The sequence below is a fragment of the Malurus melanocephalus genome, unplaced genomic scaffold (assembly GCF_030028575.1).
Source record: "Malurus melanocephalus ecotype Western Australia unplaced genomic scaffold, MMel_1.1 scaffold_231, whole genome shotgun sequence".
Lineage (NCBI taxonomy): Eukaryota > Metazoa > Chordata > Aves > Passeriformes > Maluridae > Malurus > Malurus melanocephalus.
The window spans coordinates 1,146,034-1,166,858 of NW_026623463.1; the positions used below are offsets into that span (position 1 = coordinate 1,146,034).

General features: G+C 38.3%; 2 protein-coding genes across 16 annotated transcripts in view; one reads left to right on the forward strand and one right to left on the reverse strand.

The window, feature by feature from the left end:
- The first annotated feature begins 100 nt into the window (after window positions 1-100).
- EXOSC8 (exosome component 8) lies at window positions 101-9,565 on the forward strand. Of its 2 annotated transcripts, XM_057374715.1 has the most exons (11): window positions 105-174; window positions 1,866-1,902; window positions 2,835-2,898; window positions 3,446-3,519; window positions 4,093-4,138; window positions 5,126-5,231; window positions 5,317-5,362; window positions 5,624-5,720; window positions 6,801-6,921; window positions 8,844-8,950; window positions 9,373-9,488. In XM_057374715.1, exons 1-11 carry the CDS (start codon window positions 158-160, stop codon window positions 9,486-9,488), a joined length of 831 nt encoding a protein of 276 aa, XP_057230698.1. In that variant the 5' UTR covers window positions 105-157. The 2 variants fall into 2 exon arrangements, with proteins under 2 accessions (XP_057230699.1, XP_057230698.1); XM_057374716.1 differs by lacking the exon at window positions 8,844-8,950 and having other exon boundaries at window positions 101-174; window positions 9,373-9,565.
- Window positions 9,566-9,886: 321 nt separating this feature from the next.
- The window catches only part of LOC130578535 (transcription factor SPT20 homolog), a 28,351-nt gene continuing 17,412 nt past the window's right edge, over window positions 9,887-20,825 (reverse strand). For 2 of the 14 annotated variants that reach the window (XM_057374703.1, XM_057374702.1), the window contains exons 16-24: window positions 20,624-20,729; window positions 20,221-20,379; window positions 18,182-18,494; window positions 17,314-17,468; window positions 15,108-15,163; window positions 13,707-13,820; window positions 11,491-11,596; window positions 10,845-10,969; window positions 9,887-10,024 (exon numbers count right to left, since the gene is read on the reverse strand). In XM_057374703.1, the coding sequence (XP_057230686.1) occupies window positions 9,887-10,024; window positions 10,845-10,969; window positions 11,491-11,596; window positions 13,707-13,820; window positions 15,108-15,163; window positions 17,314-17,468; window positions 18,182-18,494; window positions 20,221-20,379; window positions 20,624-20,729 (1,272 nt within the window). Of the gene's footprint in view, window positions 10,025-10,844; window positions 10,970-11,490; window positions 11,597-13,706; window positions 13,821-15,107; window positions 15,164-17,313; window positions 17,469-18,181; window positions 18,495-20,220; window positions 20,380-20,623; window positions 20,733-20,825 lie in introns of all 14 variants that reach the window. The other 12 variants (XM_057374712.1, XM_057374707.1, XM_057374701.1 and 9 more) reach the window with 8 other exon arrangements.

The window sequence follows — 20,825 nt, forward strand, 5'->3', positions numbered from 1 at the left end:
GCGCTGGGAGCCGCTGGGAGCCGCCGGCGCCCCCCGGCGGTGAGGAGCCGGCAGCGCCGCCGCCCCGATTGCCGCCGCTGCCGCCAGTCCGCCCGCGGAGGCTGCCGGGRGGGCGGGCCGCCAGGGGGCGCCACATCCGGGGCGTGACGGCGCCGTCATGGCGGCCGCGTTCAAGTAAGTGCTGGGCCCGGCAGCCGCGATCCCGCCGGAGCCGCGCCGCGGGTCCTGCCCGCTCCTYCACCGCCCCTACTCGCGCTTTCATCCCTCCTGCCCGCAACCGAGGCCCGCGACAGCGCCTCCGCGGCCCCGTGGGGGGCTTCGAGGGCTTTATCCCGCTATCGCCGCGGCTGTGTGCTCGGGAGGGGAGGGGGCTCGGCGCATCTCGTCGGGATGGGGTCGGTGCTGGGGGCTGTGGACCTTCCGTGTGCGGGAAGGGCTGAGCGAGCGGGGTTTGGAAGCCGGGAAAGGACTCGGCGAAAAGCGGAGCTCAATGCAGCCCGGAGCTACCTGCTATCACCGAATCGCARACTATCCCGAGTTGTATCCTTAGAGATGATCGAGTCCAACTYCTGGCCCTGCACAGGACACCCCCAGGAATCACACCATGTGCCTCAGAGCGCTGTTTAAACTCTTCTTGAACYCTTGTCAGGCTGGTGCTGTGACCTCTGCCCTGGGGGAGTTCTGGTTCCAGTGCCCAATCAACCTCTCGGTGACGAACCTTCTCCTACTATCCACCCTAAACCTCCTCCCTTTCCCTGTAGGAAATTCAGTGGCTTCCCATTTATAGCTACTCGTTTTAGAATAGTAAAATGGATTGGATCAAAGGGGATCTTCAAAACTCATCCAGTTCCCATCTCTCTGCCTGGGCAGGGACGCCTTTCATTAGAGCAGGTTTCCCAAAGCCCCATCCAGTCTGGMCTTGAACACTTCCAGACACGGAGCATCCACAGCTTCTCTGGGTGGTCTGTCCCAGCGTCCTTGATTCTTCTATATTTATGTCTTAATCAGTGTCACACAAGATTTAACAAATGCTGTTACRTGAATTGGAAGACAACAGATATTACATTGGACTTAAAACCCAGTAGCACAGTACCAACATCTTTGGAGCCAACAAAATTCACGTTTGCCATTATGTTTTTGATACCTCTCTGTGTTAGTTTGCATTTGGAAACCCTATGTATTCCTTTTATCCTTTCTCCCCTGTGCCCCCAGAAGCACTACTTTAACAAAACCATGAATGCTTTGTTTAAATATTAACAACACTTCTCATAAAAATTTTTTAACTTTAATGATCCCTGCTTAAAATTTTAATGCACAAACACTGTTAATGTATAATTAATAAGCACTAATTATTTTTCATTTGAAGCATTGCATGAAGCATAGTTTTAAATTTAATATTTTCTCTAAGATTAGAAGAGAAACTTAATTGTTTAAAATTGTTTTATACCATTTTCTACATCTTAATGCAGTCCTTGAACTAACAGATATTTCACACACTACAGTTAAATTTTCCTTTCTGCATTCCTCGAAAGACATTCTATACCCTTCTGTCACTAAGTTTTCTTTTGATTTAAAACTAATAGGATTATTGAATTGAAAGCCAGTAGTTTTTGTTAGTTGTATGTACAGGCAGGTTCCTTTTGTGGAAGAAGCATTTTGGAACTGAATATAGGAAAACATGTTTTTTTTAGATCAGTTTAGAGTTTCCTCATTGTTTTGTAACTATATTGCTAAGCAGTTTCATCAGGCATCTTGATTCTTAAATTATTTATTGTTGTGGGTTTGTACTTGCTGATTTTTTTTTTTTTGCTGTCTCTTGCCTACTCAGGAGCTTGCATTTGAACTTCTCTTTCTATTTGTTCTAGAACTGTGGAACCATTGGAATATTACAGGAGGTTTTTGGTGAGTGAAACATTCTTCAGAACATGTTTTTCTTTTAATCTGTGGTGTTGATGATGTTCTTTTTGATGGGTAAACACTTATGTCCATGTGCAGGCTAAATCTGACCAGGATGCAGGTGATGCAAGTTTTTGTCTAGTACAAAATTATGTCAAACCAGGTTTTAGATGCTACAAAAATTAATAATAGAGACAATGCATGCTGTGATTATGGAGGAAAAACATTGACTTTTTGTTACCTTATGTGAGTTCATCTGTTACTGAAATTATATCAACTTAAAAATGGATCCAGTATCATTGCAGCTAGTTTTGSTTCTCATAATTGAACCAAAAGTCTTTGCTTTTGAAAAGCTTGAWATTGTGATGAGCAACAATTCAGATCTGATATGAGGGAATATTGTTTCATTTTCTAACATAAGGGTTATGCATTGTACAGCTTCTGACTGATGGTATTTGAATGTTGGGCTTTCTTTGAGGGCAGGATTTTTCTCTGTTTTTCCTTTAGTTCACTCTAAAATTAATTTTAACTGCTTCACTAGATTGAGATGGAGGAGGGGAATTGCCTGCAAAACCTAAACAATGCAGACAGATGGAAACTGTAATTTTAAGTTACGAGTGAGCATTCTTGGATAATGCTGTGAATCTAGCAGTACTTATCCTTGAGACAATCAGTGTATTGTTATATTGTCTAAATAAATTAAAATTAATTTTAAAAATCAAGGTTTTTTTTTCTTTGCAGGCCTACAACCACAAACTATGTATGAGCTGGTGAAAAACCAGCTAGAGTGTGATTGAGTTTTCCGTAGCATTTTTGAGACAGTATATTTGTGCTAAAAAGAAGAAAACATTATTTTTTATGAACTCCTGTAGCATAAATATTACTGTTTTATGTGATAAAATATGTCTTCTAATTTGAACTTTGTAATTTTTCTTTAGAAAGAGAATTGTCGGCCTGATGGRAGAGAGCTGGGTGAATTCCGGACAACCACTGTTAACATAGGCAAGTGCTTATGTGGAATAGTAATAATGGGGAAGGTATTATTAATATCAGTTATAGTAGTGACTTCAATAACTTGCTAATTGGTTTTCTTGGTTCTTACATTTGGAAAGCAGGAAGAGGAAGAATTTTTCTTTGCGGTTTCAACAAACATGAAAGACAATGTGTGGTACACAAATGTCCTTGAGCATTATTTTCAGTCCTGTTCTGGGCTATTTTGCACAGTCTAAAAACTCAGTTCTGCTCCTGTATCTGCAGCACAGTTTAGGTGCCCTCACAGGTTTGCAGATGACACCWAATARGGAGGAGTGGCTGATACACCAGAAGGTTGTGCTGCCATCCAGAAGGGCCTCAGTAGGCAGGAGAACCTCAGCCATTCTCAGTGACTGACTGTTTAATACAGAGATTCTGTCCCACTCTGAATTTGAGACTTTGCTTAGTCTGTGTTTAATATAAAATGATGGAAAGGAAATGGTTTGTGAAGGTGGATGTTATTTAACGCCCTTTGAATGGAAAACAGGTTTTATTGAACAGTACTTTTTCTCTTCAGGTTCAATTACAACTGCAGATGGTTCTGCCCTGGTGAAGCTAGGAAATACCACGGTCATTTGTGGAGTAAAAGCGGTATGGTTGTTTCTTKTCTTTATTTACCTGTTAGCTGACTTTTTGCATTTGTGTTTAGCATTAATCATCCTGGGAGATACAATAATATGCCAGTCAGATGCAAATACAGTCTTTCACCTGAGTTACTTTCAGACCTGAAAGTTAATTTATAATGTAACTTTACAATCCTACTTCTATAGTCTGAGAACATGTATTTTGGTGATGGTCATCGTGTATGGGGAAAAATGTGTACAAAACTAAAGTCCTTGTTATTTCTAGATAGAAGCTATATAAKTGAAAGGTTATTGATCAGTATTGATCAATAAGTGCACTGGGAATGAGYTGGTTGGACTATTAAATGCCTTGTAGCCTCAACTTTATTGCTGGTCTGCTAATGAACTACAAGAAAAATGACTGTACATCCCTATATTGAGTTTTTCCATGGAAATCTACAGAAAAGACCAATTAAAAATGGCTTTTGTAAATCTCATTGTAATGATAACTGGCAAGRAAACTACCATTTGTATATARAACAGCTGGAAAATATTTTGTACAAAATTCAGGTCTTCATTTTTCTCTTTTGTGTTTCTCCAGGAGCTTGCAGCACCTGCAGCAGATTCTGCTAATAAAGGATATATTGGTATGTGTTTCAGTATGGACCTTACTCAGGTTTTGTACTGCTTCAGCCTAAAAGTTGTGAAGATTGTGAAGRTTCCTTAAAAGAATGAATTTGGGTCAAAAGGCATTACATCCCTTGAAATTAATTTCAAAATTGACATCTAGGCATCTAAAATTCTCTCTGCTCGTAAGTTTTTCATGTGCAACTACATTTTTATTGCTAATTCCAGGCTGGGCTTGGAAAGAAACCTGCAGCAGTATGTATTTAAGAGAGAGAAAGTAGTTGATCTATAAAATATAGTGGCATGCAASGTTGTGGAAAGGCATGTTAACTTCTGTTTCAAAGTCCCAGTAGGCAAAAAATGTAATTCTTAAAAACAGTGAAATTAAAACTGTTTATTTCTCAGAGAACTGTGGAACTCCTGAGGGTACCTCCTCACTCCTGTTTGGAGTTTTTTTGGGAAGAAAGTGATTCTATGGAAATAGGAGTTTAGAAAAAATCCCTTTTGTAAGGCATCTCCCAAATATGTTGTTTTCAGTGAGCTTGACTATGCTATAAATGAATGTTTATGCATGTTTTTGCTTCAAGTCTAAAGCCTGAGGTTTTAATGGTCGATGAAAAGCAGAGAGTGTACCAGTAAAGTCAGGCAGTGGGATGGAAATTCTGCTGTTTCTTGAGCTGCTGAAGAGTGCTTAACACTTAAAGAAGAGTTTGTGTGAGGTCTTGATAGTCAGAGAAGGATTATAAACAGAAAATAGGAGTATGTGCTTTTCCATGGAATATATAGTTTCTGAGTACAGAGCGTACTACAAGTTCTTACAAAGTTCTAGTACAAATTTACACGTAACTTTATTTTTGAGGGGACAAGTAGGAAGGCTCGATTGAAAATTCTTGGTCTTGCCTTTCATTTGAAGTATATAAAYGGGTATTAAGAGCCTCTGTTTATTTATTTTTGATAACCCATTACCTGCTTTCTTTAGTTTATGACTAATGACTTTTGCTACCTAGTTCCAAATGTAGAGCTGCCATCCCTCTGTGCAGAGAGGTTTCGGTCTGGACCACCTGGTGAAGAGGCTCAAGCAGCGAGCCAGTTCATCGCAGATGTGATTGAAAAGTAAGAACCATCTTAATGCTTTTAAAATACAAGCAACTCTGAAAGACAGCTTTCTATTTCCTTACTTACTGTCATTTTATTTTAGTTCGCAGATGATAGTGAAAGAAGATCTGTGTATTGCCAATGGCAAGGTAAGTTGTATCTCAGAATGAAGAGGGAAATAGTAACGAGATCACAGTACCTGTAACAAGTACAAATATAGAAGATATTTGGGGTTATAGGGGTTTTATTGTTGTTTTTGCTTTTCAGTCTTCATAGCTTGGTTTACATCTTAAGTGCAAAAATCAAATTACAGAATTAAGTATCTGTATTTAATGTGGTCAGAATATTCTTACATATTGCACCATTTGCTTTGCTGATGTAATATCTCACATGTGTAAACCTTTTGATAGCTTGCTTGGGTGTTATACTGTGATATCATATGTCTGGACTATGATGGAAACCTTCTGGATGCCAGTGTCTTTGCTTTGTTGGCAGCATTAAAAAATGGTAAGTCTTCCATAGAGCAAGAGATTTGTTCTGATTAGTGTTGCTTGGAGAAATGCATTAGTTTTGAACCCTGACAAGTACGTAACTGGTTCATGGCACTGTTTGTTTCCTGTCATTTGAATGTTTAATTACTAAAGCACAAATACAAGGTGAAAATAAGGGTAAGGGGTGCCATAGGTGTGTAACATCTGGAAAACAGGATGTTTCTGTATGCTTATTATTGCTTTCTTAAAAGACTACAGCTATTCTGCCACCTGTTCTTTGGTGTCAGATACCTGAGTCTTTCAGCAGTGGCCATGAACAATTTAATGTCTAAATCAGGGTATTACTTTGATAATGTATTTTGTCGGCAGAATGAGCTGTTGGAGGCTTTGCTTATACAAATACTTTGTTACAACAGAATATTCCTTTCCTAGCTTAATGCATTATAGTTTGTAAAACAATGGATGGACTGACTGTTTGCAGGCATGTGGCTTGTGAACACATGAAGGCAGCAGTTTAAAGGGAAGCTTATAGCAAGACCTTCCTTTCCAATTGTGAATTGCCAGCCTTGGAATTCCCTTAGCTACTTTGCTCTTGTCTTCCCAACAACATTGGTCACAGCAAGAGTTAGTTGAAGGTCAGATTGCACTGTTTCTAGAGATAGATAAAATTCATGACATAAGACTATATTCCTGTTTTTTTATGTCCAGTAGGCTTACTGGGGAAAAAATACCTTTTGTTAAATATGACTCTAAAGTATTTTAATTGTGTAGCATTTTGGAAATAGAAAATAATTCTGTTTAAGGAGAAATGCTTCTGTTACCAGAAAATAATTCTGTTTAAGGAGAAATGCTTCTGTTACCTTGAATAGAAAAATTAAATGCTTCCTTGAACAGGTAGTTCTAAGCTAAACACTTTCCTTGAAGTCAGGAATTTTTTTTTGGTAGAGTTACATTGATGTAGGCAAAACTCTATTCTGATTGATTTTCCATGGATTAAAAGAACAGCTTATGTATTTCAGTAGTTGTCTACATCTCTAGGCCTGCTAAACCCAGCAGTGTTTAATATTAGACCATTGTAATCTTTTCATCTTTTCAGTACAATTGCCGTTGGTTACAATAAATGAAGAAACTGGTTTATCAGAAGTTAATTTGAAACAGAAGAATCCTTTGCTTATCAGAAAGCATCCGGTTGCCACATCGTTTGCTGTATTTGATGAGTAAGTTCCAAACTGTGTTGTACTTTATAGAAACAACAGTGTCTGTAAAAGAAGTGAAAGACAGAGGATTCCACCAGTGATATTTCTGCCAGTGACCAGTGTGGTACCTCAGGCAGTGCTGCTTCACTCATCTTAAATCCATGGCCTCTCTTGATCAGTGGGCCTGTAGTTTTGTGATACAATGAGTATGCAGAACGAAGTGCAGTCTATACAGCTTCATCCTGTGGCTTGAAGCAGAACTGATTCCCAGCCTAAAAGATATGCTTGAAAGTACGGGATAGGTAGCTTTAGGTTTCTGAAGTATCTTTGAGATGAAAGAATGTTACCAATGCAATTAATCTTTCAGGAGTCTGTGTAAGTAACTGATATAAAAGATGGTAGTTTTACAGCAGCTTATTCCAAGGATGTAGTCATCAGAGGAAGTGAGAAGTAACAGTTCAATTAGAACAACAGAATCTCTGGATAACTGATAAATCATAATTACACAAGGTGAACTGTTACCATTAGCATGCTTAAGTCATTATTCATGTAGGAAAAAAATCTGAATATGAGAATTCAAAGTAATCACATCTAACTTGACTCATCTGAAATTGTTTACTAATCATTAGGCCAAGATGTTAAGAATGTGATCTGCTGCTGTTTATAAGAAATACAGTCATTTCYGGTGACATCTATTTGCAAAATAGAAGGTGACAAGATAGTGCTCACTGTGCATTCAAGATTTAGTTCTATTTGGAGATGTTGGGAGGTTGTGGCATATTAATCTGTATTCACAGAAATGATTAACAGGGCCTTTCAACAAATGGGTGGGGAGAGCACTGATCTCACAGGTAGACCAAGTGACTATCAAAATGGATCAGAGCAGGACGTTATTAGTACTTTAGAGTGGCTCTGTTAATTGCTTTAATACCATTTCTGGTAGGTCTGCAGTTTGATATACACTAAGGGTTTGGGTAACATATGAGGCAGACAGCTGTCAGTAGGGTATTATTTACACATAGACCAAAAAAGCTGCCTGTGGAAGAAGGCTTTCCCTGAGTGTCCATTGGGCTTTGTTTCCTTCCCTGAAACCAACTGTCCCATCAAACAAGTTACTTAAGTCTCCCTTTAGCTCCTAAAACTAAGTATGGAGGGGTATGTGTGCCTGTGTTGTATGGTTTGTTTTTCTTTTTTAGATTCTGGTTTATTATAATTTCTGGAGCTGTTGACACAGCCCGTTAAATAAAATACTTTACATACTCTGGCTTTCAGAGRCATTTTTCTTCTGCATAAAAGCCCTCCTTCCATAAATGAAACTTGGAGGATGCTAATTAGTGTGGCTGTGGCTGAGGAGCACTGGTGCAGAGCTGCTCCTGTGGCAGTGACCAACAACAGCAATGCAGTGAACTGCTCAAGTGATGTACAACAGCCAACAGCAGAATAAGCTGTCTTAAGCAACACAGTAAATCCATTTTTGAACTATTCCCAGTATGACCCTTGCAAATGAGTTTTGCGTTTAGGTGTCTGGTAGAAATTCCGTGCAGCCTATAGCTAAAACCAATGCCAGTCTTCCGTGTAACTACTAAATAATGTAACATTTCATACTACATACTGCAAATGGCAATTTAGTGACATTTTCGTGTCATTAAACCTGTACATGACAATACATTGGTGTCACAAATTTATGAAACTTACAGCTTTTAGGCCTATTTTCCACAGTCATAAACTCTTGATTGTGTGGAATCTACCACATTTTTTGGCTTTTTCATTTTTTTTTAATTGGTGCATTTTGGTAGGAAAACATGTAAGCTTATATGTTACAAGCTCTAAATCTATCTGCAAATATTTTGTGAGACTACAGTAAAAACTGTTGCAAAAAATTTTGCAGAACATTAATGAAACAATGTGTATCAATGTATCTGCATGCATTTTTCTTTCACAAGCAMCTTACTCATTGTTGACCCAACTGCTGAAGAAGAAGATTTAGCAACTGGAACAGTAACCATTGTAACTGATGAAGAAGGCAGACTGTGTTCTGTCCATAAACCAGGTACTTCTAAATTTACTACCAAGAAACCTATGGAGATGATAATGTTAGGTCAAGAAAAGATTATGTACCTGCTTTKCTTTGTGAGATGTGTGTGCTTTATGGTAACAGTGTCTGCTTGAATAGTCAACAAATTCCTTGCTCTTGAAATCAGTTTTAAGATGGTGGCATGATTAAAGTTCAAAAAGCAGTCACAACTTGACCTACATAGAGCAGAAGACAAATTTTGGGTATGTCTCCTGTTCCAGGTCTAGTTTGTTTTCATTATCTGTACCTGAAGCTAGAGCTGGGAAAGCTGTGTGCTTCCCAGGTGAAGGGTGTTGGTCATGGCAATTGCTGGATTAATACTCGTATTTGGAAATCACAGTTAGATATACGTAACTGAAGTATAAGTAAAAAATCAAATTGTTCCCTTTAATTTTTAGGTGGAAGTCCTCTTACAGGAGCCAAGCTTCAGGACTGTATCACCAGAGCAATTACAAGACACAAAGAAGTAAAGAAGCTGATAGACAAAGTAATAAAAAGTATAACACCCAAGTAAACAAAAGGAGAGCTCTTTTCAAAGATGGATTTGTAAAAATTGTATTTGTTACAGTGTTCACAAACCTTTTATACTAAATAAACAAATACCAATACTACATTTACAAAGTTTGTTTTTTTCTAAAATGCTTTTCACCCTTATTCTATGTACAATGTTGTTGAGTGGTAAAAAATACAAGATAAAACATTCTGTTAAAAAATTGAGTGACTTGAGGAAGCCAGATGCTAGCAAATTTTTAAGTTTGGTTGTTTTCCAACATCAGTTAATTTCTTTTAGTGTAATGTCAAAAATTTATTTTCCCACCAGTAATATAAAACAGTAACTTAAAATTAAGCCTTCTCCTTAATAATCTGAAAAACATCCCCTTTGAATCAAGTTTTTTGGGGGGTAGGTAAGTCTCATGATTTTGGAGGGACCAGTGTGCCTCTTTTCCTTTTACTTTTTGAGTGGCTGCCTGAATGTTGTTGATGATGCAGGTGAGCTGCTTGTGCTGCTGCCGCTGCCATAGCCATTTGATGCTGCAAGAATCGCAACTGCTGCCATGAAGGAGAAGGGAGAAAAAGCTTGTTAGTGTTGACTATAAAGCTTTCACATCAGGAAGAATGGGGARCAAGGGGGAAAGGAAGGAAAAATGAGGAAGCACCAGGTTGACAAAAGGAACACACCAYGTACTGGGGCAATGGGTACAGTCAAGCAGCACCAGTGGCACAGAAGCCTGCTGAGGGCACCAGCTAACATTTTACACGTGTATGTGCACAGCTTTTTTTCTTTGCCCTTTCCATTGCAGGAACTGCAGTAACTCAGCAACTTCACTGAGTGGGTTACACAGTACATTTTTAATGTGATACCTTCTCAGTGTATGTATTACACCTTCTGTATGTATTAGAAAGAGGAGACTGTGTGCTAAAAAAATACTAAAATATTCTCCTAAAGCATCTGAATGCTAAAGGAAGACTTTGCAGAGCTTCCCYGTACTGACCGTAGCAGTGCCACATTACAACTTCCAGGTGCTCACATCCATGCCAYTTTGAAATCCATTGGCACCTGGCAATATTAGTATTTAGATATGTGCCACAAGCACCCCTTGAATGTTCGCAAATCAGGAAGGTGGAGGGCTTAAACAAATAAAAATAAATTCAGTGCTCCAAGCTGACTGAACCACAGATTTCAGTTCTTGCAGGACAGTTTGCAAAATAAATGTTGGTTTTGTTGTTTGCTTGTTTTTTTTTTTTAATTTGCGAGACCATAACCACATTAGTTAAAAAGCCAAAAGGGCAATATTTTTGATTTTGGAGCCAAGAATTATATTTTTTATTATTTTTTTTAAACACAGTCAGAGTGAAGTTGCTGGATTACTTGTATCTGTTGCTGCTGCTGCTGCAAGGCTTGTTGTTGTTGTTGCAAGGCAGAAGAGAGCTGGAGTCTCTGCTGAGGAAGGCTTTGCCCAGGTCTGTTCACGGCAGAGCCAAGCTGAGACAACACTAAGAAAGGAGAAGGGGAAAGCAGGCAGGTCAAAGAGGTCAGGTTGAGTTTGTCAGGGAGGGAAGACATAGGAATACAATGTAACAAGAAAAGGGGGATCAATAGAATTAGTTTCAGAGTCAAATTGGAAACAGTGCAGAATAAAGTATACATGATATACATACTCTGTTAGTTGGAACGTAATTAGATAATGAAGTGCTTGTGGAGACAAACGTTTCTCACACTGGATGTTAAGCACACAGTTAAAAGAAACATTCCTTAATGAAGTCTGACATGAAGTTCCCTGCATTTTCATTTTGTCTCAAGGGCAAGTTATTTTCATGTGATACTATCAATTGACTGCACTTAACTGCCAAACAAAGCGGAGAAGTGCATGCTTTAGAAGTTGAGTATTTCTCATATAATAATGTGCTGATAATAAACAGTAAATCATTCTGATTTAACGTAAGACTTCTTAAGACCAAACTTCATTTATCAACATAAGCACTTAACTAGAAAAGRAGGCTCAGCAAGCACATACCTGTAGCTTGAGGTTGCATAAAATTCCCTACTCCAGTCAGGTTAATTACAGCAGCTTGTTGGGCAGATAATGCCTGATCTTGATTGGATGGACCTTGGTCAGACCCCTAGCAAAAATGAAAAGCTTGATCCTCATTACCAGCTTTCGCATCAATGAATAAGCAAATAAGGCCTGTGAGAAGGCAAACTTCTGAAGTCCCATTTAAAAATATTTAATGCTATGTGATCCAGTGCATGTAGACACAGGCTATGATGTAGTCACTAACAGAACAGATACTGAACACCCCAAAAAAGCTTTGTTTTGGCAGAAATGGTATTGCTCCTGTTACCCAGCAGAAGTCTCACATAGTTCTCAATTTCTCTGCAGTCTAGCAGAGACTACACTGTACAGCTGTAATCTTATGACGATTTCATGTCCCACTCCCAGCCCCAAAGTCTTTAGCGGACCCTGAAACCATCCATGTGCAAAGTTCCTAATCAAAGCGTGCAAAGCCTGACACACTCCCATGTTCATACTGTGCCACACACTCCTTAATTTCGCAAAAATAAACACAGCTTTTAAAATTGTATTTTCAGAATGGAGTAGTTTTCACATAATTGCTTAAAAGCATTAGTGGAGTTTGACCTAGTGTCTCCTGAAGTCAAAGGGTGCTGAATTATGACCTCTTCTAGAAATTAAATGATGCATTGAAAAACACCAGGGAATAAAGCATTACATGCACAATTCAAGAAAACTGCATGGCTTATCAGTCAGAAAAGAGTTGGTGCAGTCCAGGGGTTACAACGCTTCTTTAGCTTAACYGTATGATATAGTGCCACTAGGATTTAGGAAAACCAGACCAAAAGACTGCATGTTGACACATCATCACCTCCATGATAACTAAGAGTCACAGAACCACCATGTGGGGAAAACCTCTAAGTATGAGATGAGAATGCATATTTATATTAAGTTGGTAGCACAGAATATTGCTTTTGGTTTTGGGCCTAGGTTTTTCCCACTAAGCACTCTGAGGACATACATTCTTGTCCTTATGAAAGCTAAGGAATCTTGTGTTCATAATAGCTCATTTTAGCCAACGACCCCCAGTCTTRGACTATAATGCAAGGTATGAGAGAATCTCCTTCGGGCAATTTAACCAATGAAGAGATTGATTTTCTCCAGAAAATCAAGGACTATCTTACATCAGCCTTTTTTGTAAACACCCTTGATTTTCAATGTCTAGAAAATAAAACCAAAGTACGAGGTCACTTTTTTTTCCCACCCCAGTAATTCAACTACTGACATACAGAGATTTGGATGCTGTGAACAAATCTGAAAGCTTCCTATTAAACTGTCCCACAATCCAGAASAAGGCCTGTGGCACAGGAGGCTGTATACCAAAAAACATTTGAAAGAGGCATCTTATTTATGAAAAGTTTACAGTAGCATTAGTGAAAAGATGACAAACTTGAATATCCAGTGAAGAGTATTTGGTAAGCAGAAGGCTTGCATGTCTGGGAAGATGAACACAAAAGCAGAGCAGCTAATTTTCCCAAACTGCTTCATCWATGTTGGYTAGGATTTTTAAGTAGTGACCTGGTACCTGCATTTTAGGATTTTTAAGGTGCAACTGACCACTCAAAATTTGTCATTTTGAGGACAGATTGATCTCTAGCAAGACTTAGACTTGCTCGGTGTTTAAAGCCTTGAACATTAATTACAGGAAGCAGTAGAACATATGTCTTAAGATTACAGCTTTAAAGACAATTGATATTTCCTTTAGTGTAAAGAAAATTATATTGAMCTACAGCAGTGAGGATTGCAAGCCAACTCATAGCAGTGTCAGTAACAAGTTTTAGTTACTCTGTAATAATCCTGACTATTTTTTCTCTGTCCATCTGATGTATCTGTTAGTTATGATAAACATAGCACTAAGCTGACTTTACACCACTCATACAGGGGGGGCTGGCACTCTTCATGAGAGTGTTAGACAATGATCAGCCATGTGTTTAGTTACAGTTTTTCTACACTCGATATAATTAAAGGAGTATAACCCAGCTCCAGCCATAGCAACAGAGCCAATTCAGTCTTTGCTGTTTGAGAAGGTTAAGGAGAAAGACTTTCTTCCCCCTCTGCTTCAGATCTACAGGGTAGTGGCTCATTTACTTGTGGAGATGGGGAGAATAGGAGAAACTGTTTCATCCATGCACCCCAGACTGAGGGCTGTTAGCACACACCTGTTCTCCCTGTTGCTGAGGACTACAGGTTGTAGGCTGCTGAGATTGCTGCTGTGSAGAAAACTTTGACAGCTGCTGCTGGAGTGGGTTAAAAATAAGTGAACCACCTGGAAGCTGTTGAAGATTAAAAACAAAGGCATAATTCAATCAAACTGCTGAGTTTCCCACTGTTCTAGGATGAACATAGTATTGATAGTGATTTACTTCCTAAAGGCTTGGTTTTTGTTTTGTAATTCCTTTGCAATCCATTAGTTTACAATYGTTGCTGTTAGTGAAAAAGTCTTATGCTCTGAAAACAAACAAAGTATTTCCATAGGAAAACACATTTTAATTATTCTAATTAAAATGGCAAATGCTGTACTGATACTGGAAAGATAAATGCCAGTATTTAGTATATAATATATAGAAAATAGTTTCCACTGTCAGAATATTCCACTGAATTTTAAYAGTGAAATGGCCTTGATTCCTCTCCCTTACCCCAGCTTTAATTGCACGTTTTTCAGCCAAATTGTTCTTGGTTTGTATAAGTGGCAGAGCTAGCTTGAAAGGATGTCCTTCAATGTGGCCTCACTCAAATACAAGCATTTAATGCTAYAGAAGAGCCCTACTCTGGCATAACTGCCTCCTGTGCCTACCCTTTTCCATATTTCTGGAGTGTGTACAGGAGTGGGAAGAGGAAGTAGCAAACCTAGTAATAATTTTTTGAAGCATAGTGCAACATATGTGGAACACTGAAGCTGCAATTCTGCATCTGGCAGCTGATTTCTAGGTCTGGGACCCCACCCCAGTTCCACAAACAGTCCCTGTTCGGCTTCTAAGTACAATTCTGACATAATAAACAACATCTGCTCATGCTTCTATTTGTATGTATGCTTAGTGCAAAGAAAGCATTTACAGACCTTCTAAACTCCCCATCTTACAAGAACTTCCATTTCCATTACCAGGAGCTCTTTAAACCCATTACTGCACCTTCCTGTGCATGCTGAGCTTGGCTTTTAGGCATTCTATGCCTACAATCTCTGAGTGATTCTACCGCACTGTTTCATACGATACAATTGTAACTTCAGTATAAACAATGATCTGCAATGAAAACTTAAGCAAATCCTGAAAGACTAATTTTAGGATTAATATTTTGAATCCGAATGTCAGCATCTTTAGMTTATTACTGAGAATTATCTGCTTTGTTCTGAGCTAGGAATGTAATTTCCTCCTGGTATCTCTATGGAAGTAGGCTTTTCTCTTATTCTACGCCTTTTAAATAAGCAATTAAAATTTGCAGTAAATGGTCTGACCAACTGGCCCCAAAGAACTGTGTGGGGCAGTGCAGTAAGCAGCACTAAGCAGGTCTCTAGAGAAAGATAAAAATTTATCATTATTATTATGTCCAAGTATATMAATTACCTGTAGAAGATTTAAGGGCCGAAGATTTGATGTACTTTTCAAACCAAATGGGCTGCCTGTTAAAGAAAACATCTTTTTATTAGTAGTGAGTATTTACTCAGTTGTATTTGTATTTTGCAGTATGCCTTKCCAGCGGGACTATTTCTAGACATTTGGAAACTGGAAAACTGACAAGTGTAAATTTTATACAATGCTGCATTTTCCATAATGCAGTTCATAGTTGCTCAGACTCAAAAGTGCAAAAGTGCTGACTAAATGCAAAGAAATCTGTATCACTACTAAACACTGTACCCTGTGACCTATAATCTGTTAAGGCATTTACACAAAGGTAATTGTGGAAAACATCRCACCAATTATTTTTCAGTGATCCTTTCTTCTGCCTTTAAGAAACTTTACTGTTATTACAGTAAATTAAAATATGTCCAAGGGCCCAATGAAGTAACACACAATCCCACCCCAAATCTGAGCAACATTCCAGTGAGACAGAAGCTATTGAACAGAAGCCCTGGAGGTCTTGAACAGGCCCACCTCAGGTTACTGCTTGCATCTGTTATGCAGGTAACAGCATAGCTTGTAAAAATCTGTGACACCAAACTGGTAGAGGCTGATAGTGTTTGAAAGGACAGAATCAGACTAAAAGTGATCCTCACAAATTGAAGAAATGGTCCAAAATTCAGTAACATTGAATAAAAAAARGACAAATGACCAAGTACAAAACTGTAACTATCTTTGTGTCTATACAGCAAAAAAGAACACGAGAAGTTACAGTAAGTCACAAACATACCCAAATAATCTGTACCACAAACTACAGAGCACACAAGAAAAGAACCTCTACACACAGTTTACATTTATAAAATTCACTGTCACAAGATGCTGTAGAGATTCCAAAAATATAAATGGTTTCAAAAACCAATTAGATAAGATTCACAGACTAGAAATCTAGCACAGGATTTTAAGCACAAAGATCCATATGGATATTCTTCAGCTGAGAAAGTTCTCAAAGCTGTAGATTGCCAGAAGAGGTACAGTTGTAGACAAGGCATTTGTCACTTTTGCCTCATCTTAAACTCTGTCCTCAGTATCCTCTAATGGCAACTGTCAGAGACAGAATATAGACTGGATGGATTTTTGGCCTAAACCAGTAAAGCCATTCTTACGTTAAGGTAATGCTGTTGCAAAAAATACAGATAAAAAACAGGCAGACCTCATTTGGGGAAATGTTAACAGGAATGTTGTGAAATAGATGAGATGCATTTATTCTGCTGTGCTCCACAGTGGTAAATCAGCCAAGCTCAGGCTTGTGTCCAGTTTTGGTTATCACATTTTAAGAAGGATGTAAGCAAATTGGACAGTCTAGAAAAGAGTGACAGGATTATGAAAGGTTTGAAAAATACAACCTATCAGAAAGAGAAGACAAATGTGGGACATGACAGCATGTTTTGATACTTAGAAGGTAAAGAGAAAGGGTGAATAGCTATATTTCATGTCTGAAAGGTACAGGAGAAAAAAAAAACTGCAGTTCAGGGGATGCACTGTAATTAGAAGGAAACATTTTGCATGGATAACTAGTTTACACAGTTACTGAGGAAGATTAGGATCTTCTTTAGTGAAGATATTTAAAGGCCATTTAGATAAACATTGATGCAATATGGTTTAGACAGATTTGAATGCCTTAGCATAAGGAACYGGTACCTTGAAGTCTTCTAACGTCCTCAATCATACATTCCATTTTTTTTTCAATATTGTATGTTCAGAAAAAATAAACTGATAATTTAAATCATGCTTTAAAAATTTATATAGTTGCATTTGAAGGCAATAAGGAACTACCGAATTGTTGTACAAGAATAAAGTAGTACCAGGGCCAGAATAGAACGCCCCACACATTTAAAAAGTGAAGCCTCTTTCTAAGTTCCATCATGTCTTTTGCTTGGCACTCATCATTATAAAAACTGAGTGAGAATTTGCAGCTTCGCTCAAACTTCTTACTGAGCACACCAAACAATCCAGGTTTTGACTGTGTATTCCCAGCCTAGCTCACCAAAAAACACCTTCAAATGATCTCCAACACAGCCTATACCTTGAAGCTGAGCTCCAGCCATCAAATACACAACCTATTCACACAACGGCACTTCAGTCCATTTTTCTCTCAAAATGTTTTCACACTGCCCTTGTCTGAAGGATGGCTTTTCCACTCAGTCACACTGACCTGCTTGAGAGGCAGACTGCATTGCAGCGGGCAGCGCACTTGGTACCAGACCTCCTGGGGGTAAAATGCCACTCAGATTTATACCTGCAGGGGCTATGGCACCAGTGTTGCAGCCCAACATAGGGTTTGAACCACTCATCAGTGACTGTGCTCCACTGTAGAAGAGGAAAAACAACACATCAAACCCAAGTGGCACAAGTAAATCTGAATAACAAAATTTTTTGCCCTCTGTCTCATGGCAAGTAAATCAGTTGCTTGCTGTAAATAATGGAAGTATGGATAAAGCATTAATGCGGCTTAAAAAAAACCTGTTTTGCCTAGACGATAACAAATACATTCCATATTAACGGCATATACAGGGTTTTTTTTGCTATCAGCTGAGGATAATATACTACAAGTGGTCCTTTTACTCTAGAAATATTAAAAGATGAACAATCTTCAAAATGGTTGTACTATCATAAAAGGAACAGGCTTGTGTTCTCCTTTTGCCCTATAAAAAACACCAATTAACAGTGACCAACTGCTGAACATCTTAGCTGAATAATTTAAATGGCTGATATCTGCATTGAAGCACAGTGTCTCACACTGACCATCTTAATCAGAATTTTCCTCAGTCTAAAAGTAGTTCATGTTATACCACACAATGTATTCTTGACAGCATTTATTATTTTCTTCAAACCACTAAATGAATTTTAAGGAACAAAGAGTGTTTAGCCTCAATGYTTGTTCAAATTGATAGAAGCAAATCTGATCCCATTTTTTGTTTGGATTGGTCTTCATATGACATTCTTTCTATCTCCTCTTCCCACCAACCAATCAAGAAACCCACCCATGGCAAATTAAGAAACCATCATAACAAAAGACTTACCACACAGAGCCCACTACATTGATGAAGTTAAGTCCTGCAGGGTTTGCCATGACCTGGGTGGAGGTTGTTCCTGTAGTAATGGATGTTACCATGGTGGAAAGAGGAATGGTCATTACAGGCAGTGCCTGGCTCAGAGACATTTGCTGCTGAGCAAACGGGGTTAACAAAGTGGGCTGAGGGGTGAAGCCTGAATCTTGGGGAGTAGGGGTGGCAGAAGGGGTAACAGGAGTTGAGCTCTGAGCATCAGGAGGGTGTGGGGTCGATGAAGGGGTGTTGGTTGGAGTAGGAGTAGATGGTTTAGGAGTTCCAGACCCTGCTCATTGAGAAAAATAAAAAGTGCTAGTTTGTTATAAAAGGCCAGTCCTTTATGTATCATAAGGTTAATGGAATCTTACTTAGCACTACAATTTCTTCCATTTCTTAGACTGCAAGTGTTAATTTCTACACGACACAAGTGTGGCAGCACACACACATTGTTAAGGATGCAGTATAATCACAAAGAAAACTGATCCTCCATGCTTCATTCCTTGTGGCATACACCAATTTGTATCCTCCATTAAGGCTTCCATAATTTATCGTTTATTAGGTCGTAATTCCTTTCAGGAACATTTAAAACAATTTCTTAGTGACCATTTTAACCTAATTATTGTTTTTGTCTTCAACTGTTAAACAAATAGTATCTATGTACTGCCTGCACAATAGCATCATGTTAAAAACATTTCATGGAAAACAAGAGAGTTAAAAAAGAACCTGTAATATTTCCATAATCATGGGGTTGATCCAAATTTCATCAGACAGTTAAACTGCCATTTGCCAAATATTGAACAATTAAAGAGCAATTATTTAATATTTAAAAACCAGAGGATAATACTGCATCTTTAAAAGCTACTGTGTAATTCCTTCTGACTAAATGTAGCACATACAGCTGTATTTGTTGTGGATGCAGTAGGCAAAGTTCAYCAACAGAAAAGCAAAACCCCCAAAAAGCTTGAGCTGTGGGTTTTTTTTTTTAGCTTTCACATCCTGCAGAAAGAAAGGAAATAAATATGAATGGTGGCCAGAGCCTTAAAGTAACTGCTGTGTGCAGCAGATTTACACAATTCATAGTACTAACATAAAACCAGACTCAGTATTTGGGAGAAAACTTTTGCAAGTTTTCTTTTTTTCTTTGTACAAAACAAGAAGGCAGAAAAGTTACACTWTTTGAGCTACCCAGACTTAAATTATTTAATGCAAAATGCATATTATAATACCATGCAGGATACTGAAATGTGCAGTATACAATTATTCATAAGAAAACTGAGAAGCTGCAGCTATGGTTCCCTCCTTGTACAGATCTGTTCACAAAATGGCTCAAGACGCATACATGTTTTAGAAAATGTTTATGATCTACAGCTATGATTACAACAATCCTGTCAGTGTTAATGAAAATACTTAAACTAGGATGTCACTTCTGATTGAACTTTGCATTTTAACACCTGAGAATACGKTGCTATCAGCAGCAGCATCACCACCACACTTGCAATCAGCAATGATTTGTAAAACAGTGTAGGAGTGTTTTTAAAAAATCATGTTATCGTTTATTGCATCATCACCTTGGGACTGATCAGATTATATACATACATAGATACACAACTGCACCAGCTCCTATAACATTTAAAAAACCAGATGCTTGAATTATGTAAAGGCAAATTGATCTAACATACTGTTTTTACAGTGGAGGAAAAAGATCTACACTTTGGAATTTTATCTCATCACATCATCTACCAGCCTTTCATATATGAGATCATGCTAATTGCATAAATGTATTAAAACGTATACACAGAGGGTGCATACATATATATACAGAAAACGAACACAGTTACAATAAACATAAAATACATACAGTGAACAAGAGACCTGCCTAAAGCTGCACAACTTATACAATTTAGGGTACGCTGTACACTTAAGCTTCATCATTCCACAGGTTAAGAAGTTTATCTCAGGAAGCATTTATGCAAAAGCCTAAGATTTAATGGAGAATTTAGGTCGTGACTCACTTTGTGAAGAGCTCGCAGGAGACATGGCAGCTGGAGAGAGCATGCTAACTTGATTAAGATCCATTGATTGTTTCCGAGAAAGACCAGGAGGTTTAGAGGGAGGAGGTGGAGTTGGGGATTTTAGATGACCACTTGACTGTTGTGAACTAAAAATATTACCTGAAAAAGCATAATTAAAATACATCACTGTTCTGTGAGTAAATTTTAACTTGAATATTAGGATACAATTTGGTGAACAATATAATCAGAAATTAAAAAAAAAACCAGAAACAAAAACATGCTCTTCTCACAGATAAGATACTAGTATTTTTTTATTAAATCTTTACTAAAGGGGTATTCTGTCATTTTACAACAGTTTTACAGAACATGTTAAAATGAAATGCTGGAGCCAAAAAATAATTACCTGAAGAGCTACTTCCTGAACTTGAAGGCAATTTGATAGGAGGAGGTCGGTGTTTTACACCTTTCCCCAGTACTGAAGACTGAACAGAGCCTGATACACTTTCTGGCTGCTGGGAGGAAAGAGAAATTAACACTACCACAGCAATGATGACAGCTTCCCCATAGSTGTCAGCAAAGACAATTAATTAGTATTAAGACTTTCC